The 12,099-nt window shown below is 41.5% G+C and overlaps 1 protein-coding gene across 1 annotated transcript; it reads right to left on the bottom strand.

Moving 5' to 3' along the window:
• Positions 1 to 185: 185 nt before the first annotated feature.
• Positions 186 to 5,585, bottom strand: LOC115681234 (mitogen-activated protein kinase 19-like). Its single transcript, XM_030605100.2, has 10 exons — positions 5,261 to 5,585; positions 3,925 to 4,330; positions 3,577 to 3,704; positions 3,404 to 3,463; positions 2,741 to 2,890; positions 2,478 to 2,633; positions 2,105 to 2,316; positions 1,909 to 2,010; positions 1,284 to 1,447; positions 186 to 809 (listed from the first exon to the last, which is right to left on the bottom strand). Exons 1-10 carry the CDS (start codon positions 5,288 to 5,290, stop codon positions 370 to 372), a joined length of 1,848 nt encoding a protein of 615 aa, XP_030460960.1. The 5' UTR covers positions 5,291 to 5,585; the 3' UTR covers positions 186 to 369.
• Between the last annotated feature and the right edge of the window lie 6,514 nt (positions 5,586 to 12,099).

Raw genomic sequence — 12,099 nt, 5'->3', positions numbered from 1 at the left:
CCATTAAGTATTTCCCTTATTATCTATAGTCAAGCACAGTAGACAACTAAGAGAAAGCGAGCTGAATATAAAAACCATCCGACCAAGGGATTTCTTTTTAAACAGTCGATTCTTGGAAAGAAGCAGCGAGGAGGGTGCTGGTGCGTGTTAAATTTGAATGGATTGACATACAAAGGGCGAAGACGTTCTGGAAGAATGACGGGTTATTTTCACTAGTAAATCAATGGCGTACATCTGTAAAATCATACAAGGCCCTAAATAATGACACAAGGAGTCCACTAAACTCAAATCAGCCACGTATGGAGTCCCTGAGAAGACCCTCTCGACCGGCCATGCAGGACATTCGGGAAGGGACGACTCGCGCGGATACTAGCCATACTGAACCGAACCCACATTCCTGTGAGCCGAGATGGCAACAGCAGCAGCACCGACGGGCCCAAACTGAGATTGTGCCTGAAACACTTTAGCTTCTATAGCAATTCTATCCTTTAACTGCCCTACCCCTACCTCGGCCTGGGTTGGGAAATACGGATTTGTATTTACATCTATCTTGGCCATGCCAGGGACCGGATTCACTGCCATCTTGTATTGGGAGCCTTGTGTTCGTTTTTCTTGTAGATGGCTACTGTCAGTTTCTCTTGCCAGCTTCTCTTGGTTCGCCGAATGTGGCCTGATAAGACATTGTGGAGAGATGGATTGAGAGGGAACTGCGGCACTTCTGTAGAAGGCAGTTCTGTTGTCAGAATCAACCTTCATGTTTCTACCATTCTCATAAGGTAGTACTGGTCCGACAACTCTGCCTGGCCTTGCTGCAAGCAAATCAGCAGAATGTATAAGTTAATTAGTATGCAAGCTTCTATCGCTTCTTACTTTAATTTTTCTCCGGCTTTGCCTCCCATTTTTTTTTTTAATTAAAGCACAATATACTGGTTTGATCTTTTCAACCTGTCTTCTGCTAAGTGCAATACCAGGGATCAAACCAGATTGGATGGATCAGTCCGATCCAGTTCTCAAAACACTAATTGTGAAAAAGCTAACTAGCAGCCACAAGCCCCAAAACAGACATGTAGAATGTGGCGAACTGAAAATGCACACTCAAATAAAAATTGAAGTAGAGATCCACCTAATAAGCTCCCGACAAAGAGTCGAGAATGTTTCCGCAGTCAAGAAACAATATGAAGTTTTCATACCAGTATGACAAGTGATGTTCAAAAAAAAAACTTCTAGAAATTGGTTAAACAAATTCATAAAATAGCTGCAACCAAGCAAAGAAATGTCAATACCACTTGGTACCCTTGGAGGTGGCCGTATAGCCTTCGATGGATTGCTGGAAATAGCATCTACTAATCCAAAGTTCTTCGACGCTTCCTCACTAACTTGTTGATTATCTTTCGATGCAAAATTTGAATCACGATTGGGAAAAACTGTACTGGAGTGCACTGTGGACCTGCAAAATAATATAAACAAATCAAAATACAAAGTTATTGCCACATTCATGAGTTCTACAATAGGGAACATTCTGATTCCATATCAAATTGTCAAAGGAATGACTTGATTTTAGTGTGCAGCTCTGTTGTGCCCTTTGGCATCATCATACACATCAGATGTTCAGACAAATTCTGAAGAAACTAGGCAGAACAAATTACATCAGTATGTCACAATTTAGACTTAAAAGGGGGACCAGGAAATTATTTTGCCATGTAACTCTCATACTCAAAAGAAGCCCACTTGCTCTTGATTGGCTACCTCAGCCACAGTAATAAGACAATGAAACTGCAAGTAGTTACCTAAAATAAAACTACCCAGTATAGTAAAGCAGACTCTTCAAAAATGAACAACCACATAGGAATGTCAGTCAATGTCTTCAAGACTAAAGACCAAATGGCCACAAAGAAAAAGAGGTCCTACCTTGGGAGAGACGCGTGCTTTCTCTCTAAAGGTATAACCGGAGAACTTCTCCCACCATGTTCCTCGAGATGTGCAAACTGCCTCCTGAATTGACCAATGGCACTGCTTCCGACGAATAAAACCATTATATCATAAGAAGGGCCAGTAAACAATCGGAATAGGAGATAGTGAACTTAATAAGGATTTAGAGTAGAACCTAGGATACAGAAAATTGGTGCTTTCAGTTCCGTTCATGTAGTCCTTACGTAGCTGTGGATGGTATTCCAATATCTCCCGGTATAAAAGTTCCCTAGCATCTTCCTTAGTTAACCTTCTCCTCTCAAACTCAAACTCCAACTTTGATATGGGCTGAGAAGAAGGCTCCCTCTCAACCTTGGCTAGACCCTTAAAGTAAGGATCGGCAAGAGCCTGTTTAAATAAAAGAGCAGAAAATTTTCATTTGAATTCAGAGGAATAATACAAAAGGAATCAACAACCAGGCGCTTCTCATCAGCATCTTTTCCACATTACGCCTAATAAATACTATAAGATTTATGTTTGGAAGAGACCACAACAGAGATCAAACAAACCTCCTCAGCAGTAGGCCGATCCTTTGCATCAAAAGCCAACAGTCTTTGCAACAGCCTGAGAGCCTGCGGATCTCCATTTGGAAATTTTTGGGTAAAGGACACAGGTTGCTTTCTTCGCATCTCTGTCAAATATTTCCTTGCCTTGTCATTGCGAACCTGCATTTCCACATTAAAGCAGGGTTAGAGAAAGAAAAGGAAAACCACAATCTACGAAGAAGAACGAACTTGAGAAGACACTGAAGATAAAAGAATAGATACAATACCCCAGATACTGATTCTGCTGAAGGTGTTCCAAGAAGATCGGTAATCAAATCTAACTGGTGAACGACGGTTTTTCCAGGAAACAATGGTTTTCCAGTCAACACTTCCGCAAAGATGCAACCGATACTCCAAATATCAATTGCCGGTGTATACTGCATTCGAGTTGGAAACAGATCAGATAAAGGTATAGCATGCAGTAAAAAGGAAGCCACGACATTAAATCATTTTTGGAGAACAGCATAACCGGACACTTGTTACCTGATTTAAAGATATTTCAACTTCCAGGAGAGTTCAATAGTCCTCCCTGAACAACAATTATTTTAATCTAGCATTACTGCTTACTATAAAGCACCCAGAACACATTCTGCACAGTATGTAACTTATCGCTTGGCTATTTATCCAAAACACCAACTATTCACGAAAAGTGAGCTTCAAAACAGTTTTATGGTGCATATTACACCACTAAATCTCTAATATCTAGACTATTCCGTGCAGAAGAACTTACAAATATACAGGATGCTGAATGTCTCACCTACACCACATGATTATCACTTATGCCAAAAACAAATTTACCAAACTTGAGCCGAGGAAACAAAGATCAGACTCCAGTATATTTCCCATGGGACCCATGGATAGACAGGGTGGACATGTTCCGCAAGCCATACCTTGGAAAAAAAAGATCCACATAGCTCTGGAGCCCTGTACCATCTTGTAGCAACATAGTCCTGCGAGGTGACCAGTGGAACGACCATAGTAAGTAATTGCGCTGCCACGTGCTCTCATCACACTATGCATAACATGGAACACAAGGTCACCAAATTCACAGTAAACAACATACCGTCCAAAATATTGTCGTCGGCGTGTCACTGAAAGCAACTCTTGCTAATCCAAAATCACAAACTTTCAGTTTACAGTTCGCATTTGCCAATATATTTTTTGGTTTAAGATCTCGATGGTAGACATTTGCTGCAACCAAAGAGCTAACAATTAGAATCAAAATCTTGAAGGAAAGCCCCTCAAAGGCCCGAAAATAAGAAGGTGAAAAGAACTGGCCCAAATAAAAAAAAGAAAAAGAAAAAAGGATGAAAGCAGAAGTATCTAGACATAGCAAGAGCTTTCTGCTAAGAGCGTCAACTCGAGCGAAGAAGCCAAAATTGTGAGAATAGATGGTATGCTGATAACAAACCCGTGTGCATGTACTTCAAAGCCCGTAGCATTTGATAAAGGAAAAATTGATGGTGTTCTCGGGTCAAATCGTCATTAGCTTTGATGACTTGGTGAAGATCAGACTCCATGAGCTCAAAAACAACATAAATATCTTTGAATTCCCTCTTCGAGGGGGTCAACATGATGCTCTTGATTTCAACAATATCAGGATGTCGCAGAAGCCTGAGCAACTTGACTTCTCGAACGATTCGAATGGCATCAGAAATGTGCTCGAAGATATCGTTTATTTTCTTTATAGCCACTTTTTCCCCAGTATGCGTGTCAATAGCTGCACAAACAACTCCATAGCTTCCCTTACCAATTACCTCCAAGATTTTGTACCTATTGGCATCTCCATACTCAGTGAAGAACTCCATCTCCTTCAGCTGCAGAGGACAAAATGAGCTGTTTCAGACTGAAGCCAATAAAAATTGTCATGGTAAAAAAAACATAGAAATGGGAGGCATTTCCAACAAGACACCAGCTGAGAACAAACCACTCGCAGGCTACAGCAAGGCACAAAAAGTGAAGATTCCCACCACAATCATCCCTAAGGAGTCTTAAACACCACGAACAAACATAAAAAGGTTCAACAGGAAAATAAATCACATTATGCATCGTGTCCTGGACCCATCTCAAAAAGCAAGTTCCAAGTACGAAATACAATCCGTCAAGTAGAAAAGCTATACGAGTTCAGTACTGCAACAGCAGATCTTCCACAAAGATATCAGCAAAAACTTCACATGTAAAAGGTAAATATATAAATGCGTCAAGTAGAAATACAATCCGTCAAGTAGATACGAGTTCAGTACTGCTATCGCAGATCTTCCACAAAGATATTAGCAAAAACTTCACATGTAGAAGGTAAATACATAAATGCTTCACGCGGAGAAATTCGAAGAAAGAAAATCAATAAGGACATGGCTTAGAACCAATATAACTCACTTCTTCAAAAAGCACTCGGAGAAGGGCAGTTAAATCAGGATCAACAGGGAAAACGACGCAAAAGATTGAAGCCAATACCCCCCACAAAAAGGAAGTTATCATAGATTCATAATCAATCAATCACAAAATATGAACCACCCCACCAAAGAACAAATCACAAGATCCAAGCCTACGGCCCCGAAATTTGTTACTGTTATTACGGTACATCAATCACGTGAGATGAACATGAATTCTCCGAAAAAAGTCTCAACAAACTCCACCAAGATCGAATTTTGTCTTTCCAACACGACAAGTTTCGAGCCGAAAGCGACTCGCAAACAAAATACCCGCAAGAAAGGGACGCAGCAACGCAAGAAAGGAGGGACTCTTACCTTCTTCGAGTGCCGATCCGTTTGCGTCATCGCACAATTATGGAAACTTAAAAAAAGAATCTTCCTCGTTCTTCGAAGGATCAGACCACACCCAGATAATTATAACCCCAAATTCACCGAGACCAGCTCAGAAACCAGATAGAATCGCAGAGCAAATCAGCCGCATTTGCCCCAGCGAGACCTGCCCCTGATCACGAGCCCACAGTCCCTCCTCAGCGCTCTCTTGGACGTCTTCTTGTAGCTGCACGCGACGGAACAACACAACATCCAAATCCTCCTCTCCCCAAAGCCCTAATTCGCTCCCAACACCCGCCTCCCCTCGAATTCTCGCTCCCACTCCCGCGAAGCAGAAAGACCCTCCCCTCCCCTCCCCCGCCGCAATCCACCGCCCGAAACCGACGAATCTGGACACCAATTCGGGCCTCGCCGGAAAGCCCCTGGATCCGATCGGCGACGGAGGAACACCGGCGGCAACTGCTTCGCAAGATCTGAGCGAACGAGAAATGGAAATGAAGGAGAGAAAGAGAAGACAGGAGAGAGAGATTGGGAACATATATAGGGCACAAAAAATATACTTGATTTTTTCGAATTTTTCTTTTCTTCTTTTTTTAAGTTTTTTTTTTTTGACTTAACAAAAATGATAATCAAAGGTGCGTGCGGGTGAAAAGAAAAAACGAAAGAAATTATTAGGTGCGTGCAGGTGCGGCTCCCTTTTACCCTGCACGCGCACTCCGCCGCCCACTTTTGAATCCGCGGTACTCCCTTGGGGTACGGAGACTTTTTATACAGTGGGATACGGCAGTGGCCGTATCCTGTAGTGAAATTTCCTTCTTCTTTTTTTTTTTTTTAATTTAACTAGTTGCAAAAATGTCAATATAGACGTTAAACTTGGCCGTCTGAATCGTCTTTTCCATGTATACACACACATATACAGACATATTTGGGAAAAATTAAAGCCGGATACAAAAATTTAATGCAAATTTACAATTCCTATTTTACCACATAATAAAAAATGAAGTAATTTTCTCTATGGGGCAGTGAAAAAAAAATCTAATGTCCGAGCACTTATCGATTCTAAGATGATTAGCAAGCCGGTTAGCAGGATGATTATCTTTAAAAGCAAAAGCAAGGCCGGCATTATTAGTGAGAAGTTGCAAAACTGGATTGACAAGATTGACGATGACTTTAGAGTTAATTTTAATGATAATCTTACGAAAACCAAGTTGTGTTTGAGAAGTTGAATCCCAACCACAGTGCCCAAAGTCCCGCTCGTGTCGACGAAAATAATCCTACGAATGTACAAAACCACCGACGATATCATGTGCATTTCTTGCTTGAGCTATCTTTTGCGAAAAGTCCACAATGTAAATCTTTCTATTAAATCATAGCAATGGTGAAATTAGTAGATTTAAACTTTTGCCTCAAAGTTCGGCAATCTCCATCCGATCAAAAAATGTTCGGGCAGTAAAGGCAAGACCGCACTTAGCATGAAAAGCTGTGAGAGATATAAGCAAGTTTGGTTCAGGTTCAAGTTCAAGATCCATCTTTGATGACAGAACTGTGAACAGATTTCCCTTGTTCAAGATAATCACAAGAGCAATCTAATCAGGATGTACGTTCGATTTCCTCATCTGGCTGAAAATTGTCAAAGTTTCCATCGGCTAGCCATTCTGAGCGTACCCATGAATCATAGATGTCCACGATACAACAGTCTTACCACGTAATTGGTCAAACACAATCCTAACATGCTCAACCTTGGTTCCCGATTGACCAAAACCGCATGGTACCGACTTCACTTTTTTTGAAAACCGAGAACCGAATTGGTTCTTATGGCAGGTATGGTTTGCTTCCCGATTCTATCCTGAACCGATATACTAGCAACTCTGTTTCTCCTAGGATTTTTCCCAAGCACCTTGTCGCCATAAGCCGCCAAAGCCATATAAACTCCATTGCACTCTCCACAAATTTTTCCCGGGTAGATTTTGCTATGCCGAACATGTGATATCCAAAACACTCTTCGAATTTCGAATTCTCTTTCTTTCCTTACAATTGAATTTGAAAATCACTCGATCTCGATGTTTATATCACGTGCTGACGTTAGAGCATGCTCGTAAAGGTGACCCAACGATAACATATGCATTTCCTTGCTCGAGCAAACCTTTTTGCGAAAAGCCAACCTATTAAAATTGCAGGAATGGAGGAATTCCCAAATGTAAACTTTTGCCTCGAAGCGCCCTCGAGCACGAACCTTTTAATGTTAAACATCGAGTGAGGAAGAAGAGAAAGGAAGGGGGGGTAAGAACCGAAGGTCGCGAATTATGTACTCCTCAACACGGAGGAAAAGGAACGAGAAAAGGGTGCAAAAGATGATCTTCGCATTCAACTCTCCGGAGTCCCCTAAATAGCCAAATTGCAATGGCGGTTGTAGCGCACCAACATGCTTTGCTTTTGCTTTTGCTTTTGCTTTTGCTTCAATGCATAGAGTCGTGTTTCTTTTAGGCAATCGAGGGGCGGTGATCGTGGCAATTTCAAGGTTTGACTAATCCATCTGGAAATCGCGGGCGAACGGGTAAAAAGCCATGCGTCAAAAACGGTAGGTGAACCTCAGCCAAGCGAAGCGCACCCCCAATATAAAAAAACAGTAAGCCATCATCCACCACGCACCTTCCTTCCCTCGCGTGGCCGCCGTCGTCGTCGTCGTCGTCGTCTTTTGTTTATTTGAATACACAGGAAGACGACGGGTGGGTTGTCGTTATTGAAGGGGGAGAGAGAGAGAGGAAGCGACGTAGTTTTCATAGGCCTACCATCGTCAATCAAATGTAATTTTCGTGGATGTTCGTGAATTGCCATCCCCACGAGGCTTTGCCTTGGAGCCTCACCCTCGGTTCTCCCTCGAAAAAACAACCAAAAAAAAAAGCATTCTCAGTTCTTTTCTTGTTCGGCCCTTTTTTTTTTTAGAGAAAATGACACAAATAGTCCCTGAACTTTGACCCAATATGCAATTTGATCCCTGAACTTTTAATTTGTTCAATGTAGTCCCTGAACTTTAACCTAATATGCAATTTGATCCCTGAACTTTTGATTTGTTCAATGTGGTCCCTGAACTTTTAATATGTGTTCAATTTAGTCCCTGAACTATTTGAAAATGTTCAATATAGTCCTTCCATTAATTCAAGTGTAGGGACTATATTGAACATTTTCATATAGTTCAGGGACTAAATTGAACACATATTAAAAGTTTAGGGACCACATTGAACAAATTAAAAGTTCAGGGACCAAATTGAACATTATGTTAAAGTTCAGGGACTACATTGAACAAATTAAAAGTTCAGGGACCAAATTACACATTAAGTCAAAGTTCAGGGACTACTTGTGTCATTATCCCTTTTTTTATAAATAATTTCCTTTTTATATTTAGATTACTTAAATCGAGATCAGAAGATTCGCATATCATTTGGGGACACGGTAAACATGCTTCTCAATCGTAAAAGGGAAGAGTTTGACTCTTCACGCTCACGCGCATCTTCCCCGTTTAGTTGTAAGCCGATGCAAGGGAACGAGGAAGAATTCACACACATCTCGAGAAGTCTTGCCCCAGCTAGCTCGGATCGGACAAACCTCAATCTAAGGAAATGCAACGGAAGATCGGAACCGCCCTTCCGGGTCGTGCCGTGCGGGAAGAAAAGAAATCATCCGCAATTGACTGGCGAGCTCGGCTCGGCTCGGAAATTCATGCGTCGCGGGATTAAAGTAAGATTAAAAGCTTTCGTTAATCTTCATGACCTTGCCTAGACAATTGCGATGGAGGGGACGCATATCATTGTTTAAAACTTTGAAGCGGGAGGATGTGACAACATTAAAACTAACAATAATCCCTCAACAATTCGGATTTGATTAAAAGGCCCTCAAGGCCCCCCCAAAACCTTTCGACATCGAAGCCGACACCCGACATCACCAATCCCGGCGTGTTCACGATGGACTCATCTCCACCGTACATATATATATATATATTGAATTATTATTATTAATCAATGAATTTTCTTTTTCCTTTTCTTTTTCTTTAATTTTTTAATTTTTCCAAATTTTTCATTGGTTTGGGGAGTTACATTATTCTCGTGAGGTCCACGAACATGGGAGGAACACAATCATTGGCGGATCACGGGAGGCGACGCTGCTCCCTCGAAAAATCTAGTGTGCACCATGGCCACCCCACACCACCAGATGAATGAATGAATCATTCGAGTCGATGGCCGAGTAATATTCCGAGGAAGATGCCGAGGAGCCACCGCCAAGCATCGTCATCAGAACTACCGGCTAGCAATTTAAGTATTTCGAATTGCCAATTATAAAGAGGGAAATGATAATTTCTTTTTTGGGGAAAAAGTCATTAAAAAAAAATTCAAATTATGTTCGATGTGGTACATTTACCCAGAACTTTTTAAACCTCAAACTTGTACTTATGTGACGTATATGTGACATAGGTACAAGTTCAGAATGTACCTATGTGACGCATTTACTATCCGTCGAGATTCCATTAGATGATCTCCTAACCAAAGTCGTTTTATGTCAATACAATTTGTAGATTTTCAATTGTTCTCATTGACGGTTGATGCCGTAGAAAACAGTTTAGGGTAAATACGTCACGGTGAGCACGGATTTTTGGTGGGTTTTTGCCCTTTTTTTAATATTTAATTAATGTTTTCTCGGGTCAATTTTATGTCCTGCGGTGTGGCTTAACGTTGAAAAAGTTAAAAAATAAAATAATATATATCGAGGGCCTGTCCGGTGTATTTGGCGCTGGCGGCCATGTGGGTCCCATCTGGCCTTTTCAATTTGGCGGCCGTGATTGGTTTTCCGTGTATAAATTTATATTTTTCTCCCCACTTCAAAAGTTTCCTTTTCTTATCCTCCCAAAAAAAACAAAAAAATGTTTCCTTTTCTTTTTCCTTTTTTCTTTTTTTTTTCAGATGGATGCACAAATCTGACCGTTGGAAGTCCACTCTTTGATTGGAGGGCCAATTTCAACGCAAGCAACGCCTACTTTTGTAGCTTTTCTACGTATTTTCCGGTTGGCTTCGGAGGAAATGTTCGAGGCACAAGTTATCCGGAGGTTTCAGTCAAATTTGTGGTACAAACTTGTGATGTTGTAAAAGACAATGCCGACTCTTTTACTGTGGAACTCCCGTGCTTGATGGTTCGATTATTGGGGTATGATTAGATTTCAAGAATGCGATTATAGCTATCCAAGAGGCCTTGAGCATTGTTCTTTCACTTAATTATTGGGGTATGATTAGATTCGACTTCTTAAAAAGTTTATCAACCGCCACATGACGTGGTGCTAATTGCTCCAACGGTCGGACAATATGAACAATATGCTAACCTTTTGATAGCGACCAAATGGGTCGAAGAGGGAGTGAAATCGTCCTCGATTGTCCTTTTCCAAAACATCAATCTTTTGCCCTGTTCAGCAAGGTGTCTCTGAAGGCCAAGAGCCATATATTCTTCAGTCATTTATCATTCATTGGACCGTCCACTAGTTGACGTCCTGGATCGTATCCACCACCATTTGCCATGCATGATCCATCTTAACCAATTCAATTCCAAGTGCTCTTTTCTTAAAGTGGACCACTTATTGTTTATATTCTAGAGGTAGGCCTTTAAGTCTAGCCCAATTTGTTGCTCGGACCCGATACAGAGATAAGCTCGAGGTCAAATCAACTCTCGAAGCTTGCTTGAGCTCTATCGAGTATTGAAATGACCGGTCGAGTTCGATTTGAATAGCAGAGTTGAATATTAGAGCTCGACTTGAACACAACCAATTAATGAAACCCGAGCTTGACTCGAATATAATTAATTAGTTAGACCCAAGCTCAAGCTTGATCTTAATGAACTCTACTGATGTGAATATATATGTACATTTTTGGGATTTTTGTTGCCATTTCTATAACTATTTGATGTTACTGGAAAAATAATAGAAACTTGACTAGGTTCACGGGGCTATTGAACCGAGTAGTCATAAATTCGAGCTCGATTTGCCGAGAGAACTTGAATAGCTAGAGCTCCAGCTCGACTTGAAATTGGACAAGCTGCTTATCTCAAGATATATCGAATCTAGCTAGCTTGACTCAATTTCATCCCTACTCGATCCTCCTTAAATAAATTAGGCACAATGTCATCAAGCTGGCTCGAAATCTAAATAGCTTTGCCTAACCTCGCCTAATCCCGTTAGGCCACGTGGCTCGGGCAGGCTCGTAGCCGCCAGGGCCACGATCATGCCTTGCTTATTTCTCAGACGAAAACTTTTAAAGAGCTATTCGTGTTTCGGAAACATGAATATATCCACTCGAAACATGCTCATTATTTTTAAAAATATATTCTATTTTCATTTTTCAAAATACGTTGATATCTGTCTTTACTAATTTTACCAATCTTGGCTAGTGCCGTCGAGGCACTTGTTAACGAGAGCCTTTTCCGATTACGATAAATGCATATTTAAAAATTATAAATTTGGGCCTTTATTTTTGCATAGTCTAAAGTGGCTTCGAGTGGGCCGCTCCCTCCGGATAGAAAGCCCAAAACCGAGAGATCAGCGCAGAAGGCTCCACGAGGAGCTGCAACGTGGCAGCACGATAGACACAACCCCGATCTGTCCACGTGGAAGGCGCCAAGTTATCGCCTGCTCCCCTGCCCATTCGACACCGACAATATTCTCCAATCGGATCCGTCCGTTTCCCGAGAATCCTCATCGTGCGGTCCTCCGAACAACGGATGTATCCATCGTCCGTGCCCATTCACACACCACATCACGCCTATCCCCCCGAACTGGGATGGCGTTTCGA

This window comes from Syzygium oleosum, unplaced genomic scaffold, assembly GCF_021117445.2.
Source record: "Syzygium oleosum isolate NSW1041296 unplaced genomic scaffold, Sole_v2.1 Sole_v2.13, whole genome shotgun sequence".
NCBI classification, from domain to species: domain Eukaryota; kingdom Viridiplantae; phylum Streptophyta; class Magnoliopsida; order Myrtales; family Myrtaceae; genus Syzygium; species Syzygium oleosum.
Note: the sequence above shows the minus strand (reverse complement) of the source record. Positions and strands in the feature narration are given on the sequence as shown.

Coding starts and splice junctions, on each gene's coding strand:
- LOC115681234 (XM_030605100.2), bottom strand. CDS start 5,290: ATGACGCAAACGGATCGGCACTCGAAGAAG. Junction 4,331..5,260: donor CGGATCGGCACTCGAAGAAG/GTAAGAGTCCCT, acceptor TGTCCTCTGCAG/CTGAAGGAGATGGAGTTCTT. Junction 2,634..2,740: donor CAGCAGAATCAGTATCTGGG/GTATTGTATCTA, acceptor GTGGAAATGCAG/GTTCGCAATGACAAGGCAAG.